At 36.4% G+C, this 22,258-nt stretch overlaps 1 protein-coding gene across 2 annotated transcripts; it reads left to right on the top strand.

Annotated features, from left to right (window-relative positions):
* The first annotated feature begins 2,111 nt into the window (after positions 1–2,111).
* On the top strand, positions 2,112–8,242 carry LOC109092335 (transcription cofactor vestigial-like protein 3). 2 transcript variants are annotated; one of them, XM_042730828.1, is made up of 4 exons: positions 2,112–2,459; positions 3,751–4,081; positions 5,188–5,673; positions 6,842–8,242. In XM_042730828.1, exons 1-4 carry the CDS (start codon positions 2,325–2,327, stop codon positions 6,880–6,882), a joined length of 993 nt encoding a protein of 330 aa, XP_042586762.1. In that variant the 5' UTR covers positions 2,112–2,324; the 3' UTR covers positions 6,883–8,242. The 2 variants fall into 2 exon arrangements, with proteins under 2 accessions (XP_042586762.1, XP_042586763.1); XM_042730829.1 differs by having other exon boundaries at positions 2,113–2,459; positions 3,754–4,081; positions 6,842–7,911.
* Positions 8,243–22,258: the final 14,016 nt, after the last annotated feature.

Here is a 22,258-nt window from a genome sequence, read left to right as displayed (position 1 = left end):
CACCAGACTTTTTAAGTAGATCACTGTTTTTTCAGCAAGTGGATTTATAAAATGAAGTGGGCAAAAACTTCCCCTTACAGTACTCTATAGTTACAGGTAAAAACCTCTTTCCATCAACCACTAACCTTTAGTTACAGGTAAAAACCTCTTTCCATAGAATTATAAACATACATGAACTTTGTTTTAAATTCTATTGACACTCTGTGGTGCCTTGGCACTGGAATTGATGTGAAAGCAACTGAATGTAACACAATGGCTTTCTACTCTAAAGATATTAAAAATAAGGGGGGGGGGTGTAATGATCACACTTTATTTTATTGTACTTTAATTTCCTTTGTTCGCAAGTAAAATGACTCCACCACATGGGGGATTTATTAAAATGTGTGTCAGTGGAATTTTAGCCTTTGAAGCATCCTTTGTGAGGCAGAGAGAGAACTAATTCACTACTATAGCTCCTCTGTGTTTCCTGCTCAAACGCTTATGAAAAAAAATGATGAACATGATAAGAATTATCATAAGAGTTATATTAGAGGAAAGTGGAACACTGTGGTGAGATTCATTCAGTTAGGCCTGGTTTAACTTGGATCGACAAGAGAAGTCTTCATTGCTCTGTACTGAAGTGTGTGTGTGTGTGTGTGTGTGTGTGTCCTGTTGTGGCTGTAAGTCCCTACTCAGACTGTGCCCTAGATAAACTTAGTGTCACAACACCACTGAATTATTTGCATCTTTTTCTGCATTGTGTCTAACCATCAGAGTGAATAAACCATGTGCCATGACAAGTTCAGCCCTGTCTACACGAGTAGATGAGATCAAACAACAAGTGGGAACAGAGCTCGGCAGAGCAAATTAATAATATACTGAACCATCTTGTATTTTCTAAATGGCTCCCCATCTCAGTAGGTTGCTTTGTTACAATGAATATGTACTCTAATGCTGCTCTCCTGTTCTGTAGTTGACTACAGTCTTATGCAAGGTTTTTTAAAAAAGTGATTATTGGTACATTGATATGATAATAAAATGTTGATAAAATTATCAAAATGTTGATCCATTACTTTATATTAGACCGTGAATAGAATCACTCTTGCTGTGTTTGCAAATGGAAGATGGGTCATGGTCCTTTATAAACCCCATTTCTTCTCATTCCATCCCCTGCCCTTCATTTCCAACTTCTCTCTCTCTGTAACAGGAAATATTCTATTTTTATTAAAAAAATGGAAATAATGACCTGTCTGTTTTAAAGACTTGAGGTTGTGTCCTCATGTGTTAATCTGGTTCCCAACTTTGTTATTAAATTAACAAACTCTTGTCATAATAACGTCATCTTTCATCACTTCATCTGTTTAGTCATCCCTGTTATCATGATTTTGTACTGTAAACAATTGATTATTGAAAAGTGGACATATGTAGAATTATAAAAACTCTCAACTACTTTTCTGCTAACACTTAATTATAATTTAATAAAAATTAAATAATTTAACATAAACTGTTATGCATAATATTATTAATTTGACTTTTAAATAACACACAATGCAATTTATTAAAACAAAACAAAAAATAAATAAAAAGAAAGAAAGAAAAGGATAAATTATTTGTCTGACAGAATGTTTAAAGGTCTAATGTTAAATCTGAAACAAAAAATCACCCAGTACACTGTGGTTTGGACACTCAGTTGGTCTACAGCAGGTGGCAGCACATGCCTAATTCAAACCTATTGCTAATTATGAGGACAGGACGTAAAATCAAAACCACATTTATTACAATTTCCCCTCAAGCGCTTAACATATTACCATTACCAACTAATATACCATATTATTAAAGACCATAAGTGAACATAAATTAAGTTTAGGAATGCAAAGCAATAATGCAAATAAAGGCGTATCTAATGCCCTCGACAACCTCAGCTAAGTATCTGTTAAGTACTATTTAAGAGTTAGTTTTGAGCGTTTGCAATATAATAACTCATTAGCAAGCGGTTTGTCTTGTCCTAGTCGTGGTTTGTGAATATTTGTTTCAGTTTATTCAGCGGAGCCCTGATTCCACCAATCAGATCGCAGCGCTCCAAACTTCCCACCAATCAGAGAAGTCGCTGTAACTTTCACGAGCGGTTCGCGTCCGTGGCTCTGTGTTGATGCGCTGTCTGTCTGTAGGTGGTGAAGCCTCGGCGGGGACGCTTTTGTTTTTATGCTAATATTTTTCTTTTACAAACTGCGGAGCTTTTGTCAGCGCTCAGGTTTATATTGGGGGGAATGATGAGCACATTCATCTGTGGCTGAGGAAGCTGTCCTGTCCCTGAAGAGCCTCTTGAGATCGTCTAAGCCTCTGCCATGAGTTGTTTGGATGTTATGTATCATCAGAGTTATGGAGCTCATCACTACCTGCCCGCGACTTCAGCAGCAGCAGCAGCGGCTTACAAAGCGGCATATTACCAGCAGCAGCAGCAGCAGCAGCAGCAGCAACAGGTATGCCATATATCAGAGCTAACAGACACAACTCATGAAGAGTTAGGAAAAAAAGTTCTGCTTCAGATATGTTTGCGCTCTTACAGCATCAGCTGTAAAAATGTTGCAGTCGTGGTCATTTTTTGTTAGTTCTATTAATATTTTCAAATTAAATACTTGTACAAATCTACTTGTGTTTGTGTGTGTGTGTGTGTGTGTGTGTGTGTATATATATATATTATATATATGATATATTATAAAGTAAACTGTGACATATTATACCCAACATTTCTTCATACAGTGGACTACCTAAAACTGATAAAAATAAATTGGGATCAAAAAGTACTCAGGCACTTTGACCTGACTGTGTTTTACGTAAGTGTTTTTTCTTTAATTGCTAATGCAATCTTTTTACACCATAGACTGAACAAAATTATGCATTGCTTGGCCATAAATTTCTATCAAAGTTATCTGACATTGTCTAGATGAATTTGTTCTGACACAGTTTGACTCAGATTTCTTGTCAAATTTTATTGCCATCTTCTAAACTACAGCGGATAAACTGTGATAATGTGAGAAATGTTGAAGGTCTCTGAATAAATTTTGGTTCGACTGTATATATACATATTTAATAATGATGAAGTTGCAGTCAACGAGTGTTTAGACCTTGTTTGAAAACATCTCAGAGTCAAGATGCAGTAGCGTAGAAGCGTATTTTCTTTAACATTTAAGCACTTAATTATTTTAAGCTGCCCCTGTTACAGTGTAATTATATTTTAAGTACTGAGCAGTATTAATTAACTACATCTACTTACTATAAGGTTAGGATTAAGGTTTGTCTTAAGGTTACTTGCATGTAATTATGCATCATTTATTGTTATTTTTATAATAGTAAGTACATGTAACAAGGACACCTTAAAATAAAGGGTTACCCATTTTAGTTATTCCTATACTTCCTTTTGTAGATTTGATGATTTTATTGTTACTCTAAAAAGTGTAAAATAATAATAATGATATGAGAAGGTGTCTCCAGACTGATTTATTATCTAAATAGTACTGTTATGAAATAAAACCGCATGACATTCGATATAGAATTCCTCAAATTCCATGCAGTGAATTACAGCTGAATGTGTTTATACAGTCTCTCGTACGGAAATCTTCACGGGCGTAAATCAGCGTGCCACTAATGTGCCAAGTGTGGGCCCTGGGCCATCGATTCAGTCTATTTTGGTCGAAGACCAGGTGGTGAATGTGTGCTATTAACCCCTGACCAGTTACTCTTCACATTTAACACTATCTGTGTCTGTGTCAGCAGAAGAAGTTCAGTGCCTACAGCAGGATGCAGGACTCTGAGGAGTTTCGCTCTGACTGTGGCCAGAGTAAGCAGCCTGGAGCGCTGAAGCCCCGTCCTGAGCCTGAGCTCTCACCAGAGGAGGAGCAGAGCGCTGGTGAAGAGGAGCGCTGCAAGGAGACGCAGCCCGCCGAGGCCGAGTACTTGAGCGCCAGGTGTGTGGTGTTCACTTATTTCCGTGGAGACATCGGGGATGTGGTGGACGAGCATTTCTCACGTGCGTTGAGCCAGGCCAGCGCCTTCAGCAATGACGCCAAGACCAGCAGACTTCAGTCAGGAGGACCATGGAAAGGTAGAAGACAGTGTTTCATGGGAATCTACATTTGTAATCCTAAAATGCAATAATAGTGCTTAAAGATAAATGTAGTTATTAACTGAATTGAAACTGAATCAGTTTATACAGTTTATTATCAAACATCGTTACATTCAAAATCTGTGGGTCAAATTGACAATTTAATGAATCCAGTCACTCTATTGACATTAATAGTTCTAACACATTACAAAAAAAAAAAAACATATTAATATTTATAAATTTAAATGTATATTTAACATTTTCGTGCATTTCGTGTTGTAACTATTTTTTAAACATTTTATTTAGAAAAATTGTGGACAAGTAGTTCTTCTGTGTGCTTTCCTGAAGCTTAAACAGTAAGATCATCCCAAAGCCAAAATCATGGGTCTGATTCTCATCAAAATTGGGCACCAAAACATCAAAGCGGTGTAAATTTCTTTGGATGAAAGTATCTTCCAAATGTGTAAATGTAAATACCCTTACAGGGAAGTTATGAGACAAACATAACAAAATACATACCATTTTTCTGCATTTAACCATGAAATTTGCAGGTCAAACTGATCCAAAAACAAACATCATAATCATAATAAAAATTTTGAACGCACGTTCCACAACACATCAGGTCCTGGCTTCTGATTGGTCAATATAGCTTTGCTGCTTAGCTAAACACATCCTGTGTTTGTGAACTTTATTATTTTTGGTCAACATCAGGATTTTATATTAAAATGTATATTAAACTATATTGGAAAAGTGTGTATTTTTACATTTTTAATCACTTTGTCTTGGTATGACAGGGGTGAACGTGATTTCACCAAGTGCTAAATGATCCTGGAACAACATTCCAATCAACCAATCAGAATTGAGGGGTAAAATTTTAAAGGAATTTTTTTTTTTGGTTTTAAAAAAAGTTTTGTGTTTTTATACACTTTTTTTTTTAAAATATTTTTTCTCTGTTTTTTTGGGTATATTTTGTGTATGGGTATGGTTTTGTCTATATTTTCGGACAATAATGTTGATCCAGGATCCAGGCAGGATACTACAAAACCATTTAAATCAGATATCCAGATATTATGGCTCTGAGGTACTAACTGTTTGTTGTGTTTCAGAAGGAAACTCCCACGCCGAGGGTCAACCTTTACCGTCGTCCCTGTGGGGTAGCGGTTACCCATCTCAGACCTCATCTCACCCTGACTTCCCCCTCGCCGCTGCCTTCCACCCTGCCGACACTGGCCTCTGGAGCAGCCACAGCCTCGCGCAGACCGGCCTGCACCCTCCCTCTGCTCTAACTGACTCTTGGCACTACGGCCTGGGGGCCCAGGGTGGAGCGGGATACCATCACGTACACGAGATGTACCCTCACATGCACCCCCGTCATCCACCCCCACACTCCCACGCCCACCACATGCTCCATCACGCCCACAGCCCCGCTCTGGACCCGCGCTTCAGCCCGCTTCTGCTGCAGGGAGTAAGAGCATCTTGCAGCCCGACGTCCTGCGCAGACGGAATCAAAACTGAGCTGGAACCGAGTAGCATCCCAGCACCGAGCTGGCCCGCTTCTTTCCATGGGTCAGTGGACATCTATCATGATACAGGTGAGACAAGATGAGGGAATCTGTACACTTCTACAGCATGGGGGTATATGCAGTGTTATGGGTTGTGTATAAATTATCATAGCATTGTCATTTTTGTTGGAAATAACCATGTGATTATTGGAAGATTTAGTGAATTAAATAATTTACAGTCATCGCATTCACTACCTTTTAAAAGTTTTGGGTCAGTAAGACTAAACTGTAAAATAGTGAAATATTATAAAAATTAAAAATAACTGTTTTCTATTTAAATATATTTTAAAATGTAATTTATTCCTGTGATGCAAAGCTGAATTTTCAGCAACATTGCTCCAGTCTTCAGTCTCACATGATCCATAAGAAATCATTCTAATATGCTGATTTGATCAAGAAAAAAATCTTGTTGAAAACAGTGAATATAAAGTTCAAATAAACAAAACTTTTGAAACATTATAAATGTCTTTACTATCAATTTTAAATAATTTTATGCAATTTCAGTTCATTTCATGCAGTAATGCATAATTTCATGAGTAAAAGTATTAATTTCTGACCCCAAACTTTTGAACAGTATTGCATATAACAAATTAATAAATCAAGCATCAGTGCAAAAACAGCTTCACATTATGAGTTAATGAGTAATACTAAAATGAAAGATATTGCCTAATAATCCCCTTTAATAACTAGTTCTTGACTAGTTTGAAAATGTCAAACTTTTCACATTGTTCCATAATTTGCTTTAACATCTAAATAATGTAAAGCCAGATTTATATATTTGGACGCATGAAATATCACTACCATATCAATTACAGGCTAAAATAGTTGGGGCAGTATTGGATATGTTAGTTGATGTTGGATACTTGTGCATATTGAATAATTGTGCATCATTATTTTCTCTATTTTTACATTTAGATTCCTTTGCTGACACATAAGAAAAAATTTTTTTACCCTATTTTATGAAACATTTCAAAATAGAATTTAATGGACACTTTAATGGAATCTTCAGAATTTAATGAACATAATTTTTAAAATTCTGTACATGCTGTGATGCCTAAATTCATTATATATAGGCTGTATAAATGACATTTGACACATTTCTGTTTTCCTACATGATAAACCATCATACCACACAACCCAAATGTTACGTTGCTGAGTAAAGCGAACATGTTTTAATGATTTATCTGCTTACCCACAGTGCTTGAGCAAGACAAAGCGAAGGCCAGTGTTTGGTTCTGAGACAGAGGAGATCGACTGGACTCCATGCCTGAGACTGGACCACTTCTGCAGCTGAGGCCCACAGCACTGCGTGTGGATTCCTTCCTCACAGGACTTTCTTGGAAACTATTCAGGGGAACATCAGTCTCTATCAGTGAGACGAGCACAAAAACAGCTTTGGGCAAAACTAGTGTTTTTGTAAAGCATACCATCCTGTCTGAGCTTGTGCCCGCTCATGGACAGAGATCCAGTTCTGGACGCTTCTGTAAAGACCCCAAATGAAGTTGAAGAGGTATATCTCCCTCTTTCTTTACACAAAAGAGGTTTTCTCGAGACGGCTGATGCTTTAGAACTGCGTTTATGTACTTACCACAGGTTCTGTTGAAAGAACTGATTGTATTCGTACAGCAGGCAGAAATGTGTGAGAAAATCTTGATTTACTTTAATATATTTGTCTTGTGTTTTCTGTTCATGTTAATAGATTGTTTTTGATGTCTGCCTTCGAGGAATAAATCATTCGTTTTACTGCTATACATAAACTGCTAAGTTTTATTGGCAAACAATCTGTTTTGTTTGGATGGATTCATTAAATCATTTCAGTGATTACTGTCTCTTTAAATGTTGTCAGTCGTAGCGCTTCATAATTTCGCATTTATTTTAAATCTGTTTACTTTCCCTCATCAATAAGGCATTTTAGAGGTCAGTGGCACCAAAACACCGCTTATGCTGCTCTTGACCAATTTTGGGAAGGAAATAAGGAGAACGCAAAGTCCCAGAAGGGATAGTGTCATTCCATTCACATTTAAGCTGCACAATCTGGGACGTGTCATAAATGGAGTTATATTGCAAAAATGTTTATGTGAATGCTCTTAAATGTCAAAAGTCGGTATGCGCTTCCTGTCTGGCGGTCCAAGACGACTTGAACAATTGCAGTTAAAACAGACTCCTCTCATCCACTGCAGATACGTCCTAATAGAGGTCCAGATAAACCGAAAGAATGTGGCGATCGGCCCCTTCATGTATCTTTGACCCAAATCCTACACGAAGAATGCAAAGAGCGTAGAATATGCAGTCTGGTGTGAAATCGAACATTATTTTGGAGAGCTGCAGCTTTAAATATTTTTATACAAGCGCAGTGCCAGATATTGCATTATATTCGTCGTAAAAGACAGCTGTTGGGCTGGTTGTCCTGTGGCAGTGTGAATGTGTGAGATCTCTGAGCCTCACATTCTTCACATCAGCAGCTGCTCCATACTGAGGCACAATTAGACACTACTCCATGATAGATTTCTCAAACTCAAAAAGATTGAATGTATACACTTGTGGTGTGTGTTTTTAAAAAAAAACTGTATTTGCAGATAATATAATATCAATAAATGAAAAGGCCACTGAAGCACACGTTTAAAAAGTACACTTTGCAATAACATCAAATTAGATTTGACATATTTGTTTGTCATGCTTTAAAGAAGTACACTTATTTTGATGTGCTGACTAACATACTAAAGCACATGTACTTGATTATCATTTTAGCTGTTGTGTTATTTGATATTATATTTAAAGTTAAGATATTTTAAATGTACTATATATCAAGCAACAAATTACACATATATTTAAATATATGACAAGTTTTGATAATATTTTAGTTGACAAATGTTTGTCAGTGCATTCAACAGTACACTTTAACCATCTTTATAATTATCATAATTAAATTTTGCTGTTTCATTTGCGAGGCATAAAAACAAATACATAACCAGCAAAGGTACAATACAGAGAACACAATTTCACAGTTCTGGCAAGTTATCTGCTCATTCTTTTTGTTGAACCTCTTCATATATGTGACCCTGGACCTCAAAACCAGTCATAAGGGTCAGTGTTTTTGAAATTGAGATTTATAAATCATCTGAAAGCTGAATAAATATCCATTGATGTATGGTTTGTTATGATAGGACAATATTTGGCCGATTTGAAAATCTGGAATCTGAAAGTGCAAAAACAAAAATCTAAATTCTTAGCAGTGCATATTACTAATCAAAAATGAAGTTTTGATATATTTCAGGTATGGAACATGATCTTTACTTACTATCCTAATGATTTTTGCCATAAAAGAAAAATTGATCATTTTGACCCATGCAATGTATGTTGGCTATTGCTACAAATACACCTGTGCTAATTACGACCTCTCTTTTTACATGGTTAATGTTTACTTTTCGAATATACTAATAATATTTAGGGTTGATGTGGTTAAAAGATACATATAAACAAATAATTTACATGAAATTGGAAATGAAATTGTTGAAAAGGGTATTTATTTATTTACTTTTACTTTTTTTATCTGTTTGTCATGAGGTATCAAACAAGTCATAATCTATTTCAGCTAAAACTCCTAAAGAAGAGGTGAAGATGGCTCTTGCTGTCTCAGTGGTGTACGAGGAAGCTGAGTTTGTTCAAGGGCCGCTCCACAGGCTCTGTCCCTCCTTCAGGAAACCAGTCCACTGGAGACACGGGGCCCCTGCCTGCAGGAGCATCAGACTGCAGCCCTCACATTAGCATGGGATGCACTTCTATGCTAATTCCTGTCAGCTCTCCACGGCACCCCTCCGAGATGCTACAGCCACTTCAAACCAGGCCACTGATACAGGACAGGGTCGAATCCAACTTAAACACAAATAGAACTTTATTCAAATCTGAACGTTTGCATAAAAAATATTTTTAAAAAATGCTGTAATTTGTGGTTTTCAAACCGATGTTAATATGTTAATGTGATGAACTTTACAGACACCTGTGTGAACTTGAGGAGAACTGACTTCACACATCCACTAAAAATCACCAAAAATGAATGAATTTAGTTCAGAGGAAATGCTGTTTGTTTCAGGTCATTGTTTGATGTTTTGTTGTCAAATGCACTGATTTGCATTTTAAGAGTGTCATGTCCATATGTATGAATACGTTTTGAGGTCACTATATGTTATTGATATTCATGACATTTGTAGCAATGAATACAAAATAAAGTCTAAAGTCAAAATTAATCTAAGACACTCTTAAAAATACCTTTTTTTCTTTCATACTTGTAAGTTGTATGTCCAAGTGCTGGAGTAAGTCTATGAATTAATTATTTTCTTTACAGTTCAGAATCTGCCAGTCAGCTCAGTTACTTCCTTTAAAGTCAGTGAAATGAAATGAATGGCTTGACTGTGTGTGAAACAAAAGCCCTGTGCGCAAAGGCTGGAGGGTCACGCCAGTTCACCCCAGGAGTCTGAAAAAGGCCAGATAAAGCTCTTGAGTCACATTTTATTTTTGATTCTTTTGCCACATTAATTGATAGAACTGTCACTCTGTTAACATGGCTATACTTTCCTATTCTGCCCATTTAAAACTAAAAACAAGTCCATTGAATGACTGCATATGATTCTGCTTTATTTATGGACTGAACAAATTACAGAATTGTAACATGTTCAGAGTTATGTTTGAATATTTCTATGTATTTGCAAATCTTTCATTTCAGTTTGTGAGACAGAGTTGACTATTCATGCTTGTGACAGAAACCATAAAAAAAATATCATTTTGATTTGTGAGTAAGTGTTGTACATTTTGTCTTAATAATTAAATTTTACATTTTCCTTATGTATGAATAAAAGAGGTACATTTCTAAAATTACCATTTTCCTTCTGTCAGGACATAGTAGTAATATGAAGAAAAAGAGGTACATATATATATATAATATATTATATATAATGTGTGTGTGTGTGTGTGTGTGTGTGTGTGTGTGTGTGTGTGTTTTAATATATGCATGAATGTATATGAAGTCTTGAGTTATGATCTAAGGAGAAAATTAAAGTATTATTTTAATAAAAATAAAAAAATGTGCATTCTAATGACCAACTGTGATTCATTTCAAAGTAATATTGCTGTTTTAAAACTATTGCCATATAAATGGAGAGTCAGCACTATATCTAATTATCAAAAGTACATAATTTCCCATACTATATATATATATATATATATATATATATATATATATATATATATATATATATATATATATATATATATATATATATATATATATATATATATACATAATCTATACATATATCTCTCATATACATATATATATATATATATATAGATATAAATAGATATATATATATATATATGTATATATATATATATATACAGAATCTGACAACTCTCTCTCTCTATATATATACATATATAGATGAAATAGATAATTAAATCTATTATAATTATATCGATAATTAATAATTAAATCGATTATAAAATTATAATTAAACTTTATTTGCAGTATTTCTTTATTCCACAATGCACACTTTTACGGCTAAAATGTGTTTTAATGTCTGTTGATGAGGATTGTATGATCTTTTAATAATATCGGTCTTCTTTAAATGCAATATGTTTAAAGCGCACAATTAAAGTTCATTAAGTACAAAATTAGTTGTTCCAATTTAGCAGACTTTATGTAAGCTATACCAGTTTTGTATATAAGTACAATTACAATTAAGTACATAAATATGTAAAAGTGTTTGTAGTATACTTAGCACAAATTAATGTTTTTCAAATACATTTGACTATTTTTTCACTAGGGTAGACAGATAAAATAATTTAAAATGACATGGCACACTTGTGTTAAAAACATTCTAGTGATCGTCTGTCAATTATTTCAAAGAAGAAATTTGCTGTTGCATTTGGCATATAAAATTGTGGAAAAAAATGTTCAGTGTCACAGCTTCTTATCATAAAAAGTTCATAATTTCTGGGATCAGCTTCTGCTGAAGTATTTTGAGGAAACAGACAGATTAAATGGTCGAAGTGTCAAATCCGGAAAACGAATCTTTTTTGGTGTGCTTAATGCTAGATGAACACATGAAAAGCACAGTGTCAAATTCCCAAGTCCCAGTAAAAGAGGGTGAGCCTGCAGAGGGGCTTGACTTCTCGCCCCTGGAGTGCTGAGCTGTCAAAACAGAGCTTTCTTCCTCGTCTCTCAGGCACATTCCTGCGTAATTGAGCTGATGATTAGTCTAACAATCACCAACACAATGCCAGCTGCCAGGAAGTGAAACTGCCTAAATACAGGCATCCTGGTTTGACCGGGCTCATTTGGCAGCGCTCTGTTTGTTCAGTGGGCTTGAGGAGCATATGGCAATCATAAAGACCGCTTTAACCAAATATGATCTGATCTCTCACATCCACATGCCAATAACTCTTTCAATCTGACAGATACATTTTGAATAATTTACTTTCCTCATGCAAGCCAGCAGATATAAAATGCTTCCCTCTGGCTCTGTTTGGATGTTAAGGGCAGGTTCTGTTTTCTCCAGCCATCACGTCAACACCCTCCTAAGTTGAATTAAATGGAGCGTGGTGCTTGAATTAAACTGCTTATGTCCTCAGATTGGAGCTCTTGCTTGTTTTAAGTGCCACCTGACCATTCAGTACTTAAATGAGCGAAAACAGGCTGCTCAATGGTGTAGAGCAAACTATATGATTGGTGCTATTCTGAATCTTTATATTGGACTTGCATTTGCCATTTTAGAAGGATTTGTAAATGATGTTCATAATTCTAGACGTGCGTGTATAGGTTCCAAAAGAAGCTTGTAGTGATGCAATAGAAGCACCATTTTTGATTCCCCAAAGAGCCTTTCAGTAAACAGTTCTTAAAAGAACCCATTTCTAAAAAATAAATAAATCTACCTTTTTGACCAGTGGAAAGTTTCCACATTCCAAATTTGTTATAGAATCATAGATGCCAATAAATAACCTTCTGTATATGTACAGTGGGGTCCAAAAGCCTACCTGTCCATGGTTGGGATCCACCTATTCAAAAGCATGAAGCATGTTTATATACAGTACATGTGGCATGCACTTGCAGAAAAATGCATATTTGCACAGCACTGTTAAATTAGTGGTGTGAACATGTGTCCTGCAGAAAAGCCGGCAGCTGGCGTGGCATTAAATCAAAGTGAAACACAGAGCTAATACATGAGCTAAAGTCGACACTGATGAGTGTTTAAAATCAGTCTTAGGAATATCCCATCATCATTTCTGCTCAGTCCACCTGCAGAGCGCATGCCCACCCACAGTGTAATAAGAGTGCATACCTCGTACTTAATGACAGTTTAGTTTCCTCCCTATTTCACACTGTGCAGTAAAACCTAATGATGATATCAAATATTTAACACCTGATAGTGGCCGCATGTTATTTAATATGCAAAAACTATATGAAGGTGGTTCATCCATACTGCGTTTAAAATGTCAACAAAAGATTGTGTTGGAATGCATGAATTATATATTATATAGTGGAGTTAAAGAGTCACATTCTTGGATGCATATCTAATAATAGTGGTTTGGAGATTAATGAGATGATTGAAGTGATTTCACAGAACTCTATTACAGTGTCCTTATAGAGTAACCTAGGGTTAAGTGTTACACTCAAGGGTACAATGGTCAGGAATGGCCTCTTTTGGGCTTTGAACCTACAACTTTCCAGTTACCTGCACCAGTATTTAACCTTATGGGAACGTGACAAATGATCAGTTCAATAACAAATGCATAAACAATTCAGTAACACTTTATTTTAACAGTCCATTTAAGATTCTTCTAACTATAAGCAACTTTGCAACTACATGCCAACTACCAGTCATATATCAGTATTAGTAGACTTGACATTTCTAAAGTGGACTATCAAAATAAAGTGTAACTATCATTTCTCGGAAAATATGTTTACACAGACTTTTAATGACTTTTCACAGCCCTGTAGTAAACCTCAGTATTGGTAACAGCATATTTAATCTCTGACAGGAATGAAAATGAGGCTGTGAGCGATAGAAGTACAGTTTGTCCAATCAGTTGTTCTGTTGTTTAACATACTGATAGTTCAGCTGATGAAACATCTTTCCAAAAGACCTTCAGTAGACAAAAACTCCATGTCCTAAACAGTTTTGAAAGCTTTTAAAATTTCATGTGATCCATGTGACCTTCATACAGTGAATGCCATTATAAAGTCAGTAAGTCTCTCTCTCACACCCTGGTTTTCATCCAAATCATATTCAATACAATGTTTATCCTGAAAAGGTTTATATACAAAAAAAAGAGTATTAGCCTAGACTGTAAAAAATGACTTTGAATTTAACGGTAAAAGACTGTAAAAATGCTACAGTAAAAACCTGTTAAACGGTAAATTCCCCTACTATATACAGTTAAAAACTGTATTGGACATTACATGGAATTTTACAGTAGTATACAATTTTTGGAAGTGAAAATGGTATAATTTGCAGTGAATAACCATAAATTGACATTCCCAGAATTTGATGGGGTTTTTTGTTGGAATAACTATGTTTTTTTCTTATCAGTTTTGAATATTAGGGTTGTGTGTTACACCTAATGTTGTTAAATGAATGTTTATTGCATTATTTCAGTTTCATGTGTGTCACCATGATGGTGTTTCGTGTTTGTGTGAATGACACTGTGCACTTCTATATATGTTATTATTTAAAAGCTGCTTGTGATGGGCTTTGGTTCATCATGTGACTTTTTTACCGTAAATTTTACAGATTTTTTTTTACAGTAAAAACATATCCTTCATTTATTTTTATATCATAAAACACAATGACACAATGCATAATATGTATCTTTAACTGTACATTGTCATAAACGAATAGTCAGTATCTGCACTAATCTTACGGTTGTATTGAGAGTATGTATTGTCACTAAAAGAGCGGATCCATTAGTCAGTGGATTTAGGTCATTGGTTCAGAAATCAGACTAGTTGACTGCGCCAATATATTTTTGATTATTTACAAAGGTGATTCATAAGAGTCATTCATTTGGGATTTACTACATTGGTTGTGCTGAATGTTTTCAGTTCACTAAAAATCAAAAGAATCATTTGAGAATCAGGCCACACTGTCTGTTTTGCACTGTAGTAAACTCTGTCAGAATAGTTTAATACGGTACTCAAAGAAATTTAATGGAACCAAATATAATTTGTTTCTGATATCTTTTCTCGATTCCCATCCATGACTGTGTGCTGTCACTACATGATTGCCTGGACTGCTCTAAAACATTTTAATGAAATAGCTTGAATTAAGAGCAAACAGCCCCTTGAGATTATTTTAAACTAATAGCAAGTAACCATCTTGACCCCAGTCTAAATAAGATCTCATTTAGGTCTACAAATCTTATACTCTCTAGGATGCACAAAGACAGATGAGAAAATTGAAAAAATTGAATCTAGTACAATAATCAGTTATATCTGAAGACTAATAAGACTACATTCAGAAAACAAACTGGCTATGTTTAGTGAAATACACATTAATTAAATCACAGACCTGGCAGCTGTGACCCAACTTGAACACAAGAGAAACTTAATGGAAAGAAGAGTATGAGGGAGTCTGAAGGAGGTATCGGGCAGCAGACAGTTTCTCTAACCCTCACATTCTGAATTCTCACCAGGACACAGAAAACACTATTCTCAATCCCTTCCTCTGGGACACTTCCTAACGTTCGTGCTATGGTGGAAATACTATTGTTCAGAATTAACGAGCTCAGAATCAATTCAGTGTAAACACACAAGGCTCCACATTTAATTGGTTCATATCATATTCTTCCACTTAGATCCACTTATAATGTTAGTAGAGTTTCTTAGTGCCCCAAAAGGTCATTCTTTAGTTTTAACCATAACCATTTTCTATCATTTCTCTAAAACTGAATTGAACCGTTCTTAATAAAACATCCTGTTTGCATGTTAAATTGTCAACTGCATGCTTCCTGAGCAATTTCTGCTCACTCTAAAGCTTCAGGTTTGCCTTTAAATATAGCTGTAACAGCCCCATTCTTCAATACACTGCAAAATATTCTACTGTACATTGTGGCATATTCACAAAACAGTCTGCTGAAATGTGTTTCTGTAGGTCAAACTGTGGAGAATGGTGCTGGTACAAGGTCATGGGTTCAATTCCCTGGAAATGCATGAGTTAATTAAAGACATTGTAAGTTGCTTTGTATAAATGTGTAAATGTGCAGCTCATACCAGTAAGATCGGTGGTTTTATTGCAAAGATCAATAGTTTAATTGGTTATTTTTAATTTTGGGATCTTTCCAAAGAATATACAGAGCAGTAGGTGCTACACAGACCTGAAACGGCACATATTTCACATATTTTGTCATTATGTCTTCTGGTGTTTAGGAATAATATAATTTATCCTGCCCAATAGGCATTACTTTAGTGTAAATCTGTGTTCACATACATTCATGTGATTATTCCAAACCCTATCAATCTTATCCTTGTCGTAAGTGTGAATGCTATGTTGGAAATCCGAGTAGGGCTCTGGAGTCCAATACAAATTCTCCTCCTGCAAAACTCTGTCTAAACCTTAAAGCTATAAACATTCCAGTTCCCGCTATGAAGAGCCAGTCCGCAGGGCTGTGGTGTCTAATTTGGACACAGACACACAGTAGGAGTAATTCACCCAAATATCTGAGCTCTGGCCCCTGACCAGGACATGGTCAGTGCTTAGAAAGCTTTAAGAGAGGGATTCCTCTTTCCTCCCCAGAGCTGAAGACCAAACATTTTCATTAGTGGTGCTAATCACTGAGACTCAAGGTCATCTGATGAGAGGAAGGGATTCATTAGGAGGCCTGGTCCCGTTCGCAGACTGGCACCTCTGTTTCTTTTGCTCATGTCTAAACTCTCTGTGGTCTGCTGATGGATGAATGGAGCAGGTGGAAGCCAGTCTACAATGTAGCAGAGTTGATTCTTCAACAGGTTTATTCTCTCATTCACTCAGTCTTGACTCGATCCACAGCTTGGACATTTCAATCTTCTTTGTCTGTCTAAAATCTAATAATGTCCTCCTATCCCAAACAAGGATAGGTTTAAATGTAATGTATATATATATATATATATATATATATATATATATATATATATATATATATATATATATATATATATATATAATTTACACCAAAAGCTCTTTAGTGCCCACCAACTCCCATGAAGCATTTTGTACAGTATGTACATGCATGTTTTGCAATAAACAACAATATATTGTTTCTATATATAATTAATTATTCTATTTTTTATTTGATTGTCATTTGCAATGCTTCATGGTATTGTAGTTCCTTCCCTCATTAAAGTCATTAAATCTTGTACCTTTGTCATTTTGTCCAATTCTCAAATACGTTTTTGCTTCAAATCAAAGTTTGTAATCTTTAAACAAAGTCCTGCATCATGGGAAACTTTTTGCATAGGCCAATACGCATTGGAGAGTTTTTAGATTTTTTGTATGTAGCCATTTGATAATAAAGGCTTTTAATCTGAAAGAATGCCATGGTCATCCTAAAGTGTTCCTTCAAAGTTTGTAATGTTGTGATTGACCTCGTAGTCGGATGTTTTGCTTGTGACTTATAACAAAGGCTTTTTTAAAATCCCAATGGGAAATATTAATTAGACAAATACTTTCAGAACCAAGGCCACTCTTGCACTCTATTGAGATTCAGTTATATGCTCATTTACACAACATGGTTCATCGGGTAGCACAGAGTTTGCGTTTCTATGAATGACATGTCCTCGATATGTGAGCTGTTCTGAGCAAAACTGACTTCGTTTTTCAAATGACCAGTTTTGCATGGGAGCATGATTTACCATGGGAGAAGCACTACACAACTTTTCTCTAGTCCGTTTTCCATCTTAGCCAGAGGCACTTAACTGAGTTTGTAAGCAGAGCATGAGCCCTGTTAAGTAATGAAAGGCAGCGCTCAGCCAAGGGCTAGAATAACAGAGCAAAGCATATGCATAGCTAAAATATTTCTCCACTTTAATAAGAGATTAGCAGGCACCCTCCACCTGTTTCTAGGGTTCAGGCGCTTGGCAACGGGCAGAGTGGGCTCAGCAAGAGAGTGCAGCCCCTACATCTGTTTGGCACGTTGTGCTTTTCAATCACAGTGCCGGGCCACAAGCTTCTCATGCTCACAATGAGATCACTGTGTTCTCCAGGGCCCAAACCAGCCCTCAACAACCACTGCAGCAAAGTAAACAACTCAGGGGAATGTAAATTCACAACACCGCCATGTATTTAAAATCTACTTATATGAGCCAATTACATTGTTGGCTAAAAAGGAAAAACAACTGTCACGGACTGGTGAGATATGAATGATACTGTACTGTAGACAGTGACCAAAATTAACCTGCCAATTGTGGGTAGAATTACAACATTTAGGATAGAGTCCAATTTTTTTTTTTATTCATTTAAGATTAGAGTTCATGTTCTATGACAATGTTTTTTTTCCTTGTAGGTTTATGACAAAAACAGGTCACAGTTTTGGGGCCCATGATTTTAAGCAATAGTACTGTGGCCGAGAGAGCTCAATGCGCTGCAAATGAAAAAACACATGCAAATAGAAAAACACCTGCAAATTTAATTTTAGAAACATGCTGCAAATTGGCACAGACATCGGAAATGTTTAAGGGAGCCGCAAAGTGACTAACACGGCTGGGACATGCTGTAAACAAAAACTTTTCATTTGGTTTAACAGCACTAGTTTATTTTAACATCCTGATCATATGATTCCTATGATACATGTGCCATCAAACTGATGAAGGTGTATTCTTAATTTGCAAGTGTTTTTTTCTATTTGCATGTGTTTTCTGAATGCATTGAGCATTGCATTGCATTGAGCAATGCATTGCATTGAGCTCTCTTGGCCACCGTACAATAGCCCTGGACTCAAAGTAAGGAGTATTTTGCATATACTGCATGTCACCACATGGAGAAAAAATGTTGATGATGTGCAAGTCATGACAGATGTTTTCTTTACTAGACAGTTCGTGTGTCTAAGATTTGCATCATGCATGTTACTTACATCAGCAAGTGTAAGATTATTGTTCTTACTTAAACCAAGTACCCTAATGATGCAGCTCCACCATCAACAACAGACAAATAAATCCATTTATTCACATTTGGACTGATAATTGATGGTTTAGGGGAAGTCGAAGGCGTATGCCATAAAATAAAAGCCCATGTACATGTAAAACTTAAGACGGTACTTGACATGGATTTTAGTTTAGGATAGACAGGATTGCCAGACAGGCATCTGAAATCACTTAGAGGTCGTGGCTGAGCAGCACTGAGGTATGTAGCAGCCAGAGGAATGCATTGACTTTGACTGCACTCTCTCACATAAACCAAACACATGCCATGACTCAACGCAGGTAAGAAGGATATTTCACCAGCCAGAGCTGCACTGTAATGTGCAGGCCAGTCATTCATCATAGGGCTGTAATATGCAGCCTAGTCATTCATCACTAGCTTCCTTAAGACCTCCGAGGGAAAGAGGCTGAGACCATTGCCCAGGACATACAGGATTACAGCAGCTTTAAGGTACAAGCAGCATGACAAATAAATTAAACCTAGCAGAACATATATCTCATACAGATGACAATGACATGAACTATCGGCATGAATGGCTTCACCTGTTGATGGACCGTTTTACTGTAATAAGTCAGCACTACTCACATTTCACTATGTTGAATATAAAACAAAGGCTTTATAGTACTTTCAGTCAACTCTTACAGTGACCACTTGCTTAATGTAAGATATTGTGTTGTATTCTTAGTACACCCAAAAATTTATCTTTGGTTATACTTATTTTACAGTATGTGTAATTACAGTGTACTTACCTAAGAAAGTACTGGGTAGTATAAGGTAACTTAATGGGTTAAGGTTAGGTTTAGGGGTAGGTTCAGGGTTAGTACCTTGTTATTACACAATTATTGTAATCGCTATAATAATGCAATTATTTTTAATATAATATATAAAATATAATAATATGTACATGCGGAACAGAACTGTAAAATAAAGTGACATCGAATAATCTGTCATAATTTACATTTTTATTCCATACAACCAAAGTGAATGGGGACTTATTCTCTCAAAAGAGCACCTTAAAAAGATCGAGGACTTGTAACAGTACGTGTGCTATATTCTATAACTTGGAATATGACTCATGGAAAAAGACAGTCATAGAGTTTTTGATTGACATGAAGGTAAGTGAATGATGTCAGATTTTTTCATTATTGGGTCAACTTTTTGTTTAATAAAACACGATGGAAGAGATATAGTGTCCGTGTCACTCCAGTGTTGGGGGGTGTTCTCTTATCCTCCCCTTGTCATTGACTTGCTGGTTTCTGATGGCCCCCTGTAGATACGAATCAGCCTAAATCTACAAACCGCCAATGCACTCCCACAGTGGTCCCACACTCCACCCTATCCCTACAAACACGGCCATTGTCAACTAACTGAGTTAGAACAGACGCTAAGGTTCATGCAGGAAGTGATCCGTCAAAATCCTGTCTTGTCCCTAATTAGGCTCATCAACTGGACCGGCCCTTAACAATTCAGCTCTGCAATTTAATAATTTGCTGCCTGTACTACTCTTCAACCTGTGAACCAGATTAACAAGCACATAATTTATTTGTATTCAACCCCTTCATACATGATAGGCCAGTGTTTCTCAACTGGTGGGTCTCATAAATGGGGTTAACAAAATTGTATTGTCATATTGTTGTCATCTTGATAAATCTAACAGTCTAGAGTGTTTCCCTGCTTTCAGGCCTGAACACTGGGACTAGGGACTAACAAATAGCTAAATGGGACAACAGAGGACGTTAAACATCATCATGCCGAAAAGGAAAACTCATCAGCTCACTAGTGTGATTATAATTACACTCTTGCATACTACTCTAACTCAAACTTTCAATGAAATAGTTTTTTAAATAAAGGTTGAAAGAATTGTCGGAAGCTTAAAGACACAGTTCACCCAAAAATGTAAATTCAGTCATTAATTACTCACCCTCATGTCATTCCAAATCTGTAAGACCTTCGCTCATCTTCAGAACACAAATTAAGATATTTTTGATGAAATCCGAGAGCTTTCCGATCCTCCACTGAGAGCAACACAACTGACACGTTCAAGGCCCAGAAAGATGGTAAGGACATTGTTACTTTCTGTGCACAAAATTAAACAAAAATGTCAACTTTATTAAACAATTCTTCTATCCACATCAGTGTCTGCCGACATTCACGTGAGTACCATGACGCATGCAATGTGCCTTGTTTACCTGCAGTGAAAAACACATGCATGTGGAAGAGAAGAACTGTTGAATTAAGTCATTATTTTTATTTTCTTTGCACACACAAGGTATTCTCGTAGATTCATAAAATTACGGTTGAACTACTAATGTCACATGAACTATTTTAACGATGTCCCTACTGCGTTTCTGGGCCTAGGAATGTTTCAGTTGCATTGCTGTTCATTCAGGATCAGAAAGCCCTCAGATTTCATAAAAAAAATCTTTATTTGTGTTCTGAAGATGAACAAAGGTCTTATGGGGTTGGAATGACATGAGGGGGAGTAAGTAAGGACAAAATTTTCATTTTTGGGTGATCCTTTTAATGGTGGTAACATGGTGAAGTAGTGCGACCGTGGTGTAGTTCACTTACAGCCTAAATGTCTAGCTTTTTACTTCTGGCAATCTTATTTAGGCTTCAAAACTTAAAAGTTGACTTAATTTGTGAAGATTATCAAGATGAATAAAACATGTAATAATTGTATTGTAGAATTGTTGTAAACTTTCACTGGTCACAGAGCCTGCTTTCTGCACTATTCCAAAGGCCAGCTGCAGGATTCTATATAGAACAAGCAGTTTTGATGAATGGATGGATCTTGTTATACAGTATATTCAAGTTCCTGATTCAGGTTTGAAACCTCACCAGCCAGAGTCTTCCAAACTAGCTGGGAGCTCCTGTAGCTCAAACAGTAGAGCATTGCACCAAAAATGCCAAAATCATGGGTTTGGATTCAATACAATGTAAGTAACTACATTAAGTATGTATGTGTTTCCCAAAAGAAAGGCAAACTGTAGAAACCATTGGCACCAGTGGTCTCTACAATCTGCTTAGACTTACAATGCTTTTGGGAAATGCAGCCCTGGTGTGATGACCCTTGTTCTGCAAGTCTGTGGCCAATCGCACTGATATTCCCTCACTTCATAACCCATGCTGCCACCTGCACCCATCACAGTCAGGACAGCCAGGGGAGGGAAGACATGACAGGAAGGAGGCACCTCACATATGTCAAATGTCTTCATGAAGCCAGGCCCCTTAAACAAGTGTCAATCAGTTGCTCTAGGAGCCAAGAGGAAGTCGAGTTGGTGAGGTGGGTGTGTGTAGAGCTGGGCCGGGGCTCCTGTCGCTCACACTAAGACAAGCCCGGCAGGGGATCTGATCCAAACCCTACCCCTACCCAGCAGGCTGGGCAAGCCTCTCGGTAGGTCGGCCAAGCCCTAAACAAGCAAACCTGCCAGGACCCTGAGAGAGCA

This window comes from Cyprinus carpio, chromosome B9 (genome assembly GCF_018340385.1).
Source record: "Cyprinus carpio isolate SPL01 chromosome B9, ASM1834038v1, whole genome shotgun sequence".
Lineage (NCBI taxonomy): Eukaryota > Metazoa > Chordata > Actinopteri > Cypriniformes > Cyprinidae > Cyprinus > Cyprinus carpio.
Note: the sequence above shows the minus strand (reverse complement) of the source record. Positions and strands in the feature narration are given on the sequence as shown.

Bases quoted from the DNA above. Each gene is read 5' to 3' on its own strand.
- LOC109092335 (XM_042730828.1), top strand. From the start codon at position 2,325: ATGAGTTGTTTGGATGTTATGTATCATCAGAGTTATGGAGCTCATCAC. The intron at 2,460-3,750 runs GTATGCCATATA...TGTCTGTGTCAG, and splicing joins AGCAGCAGCAGCAGCAACAG to CAGAAGAAGTTCAGTGCCTA. The intron at 4,082-5,187 runs GTAGAAGACAGT...GTTGTGTTTCAG, and splicing joins GTCAGGAGGACCATGGAAAG to AAGGAAACTCCCACGCCGAG.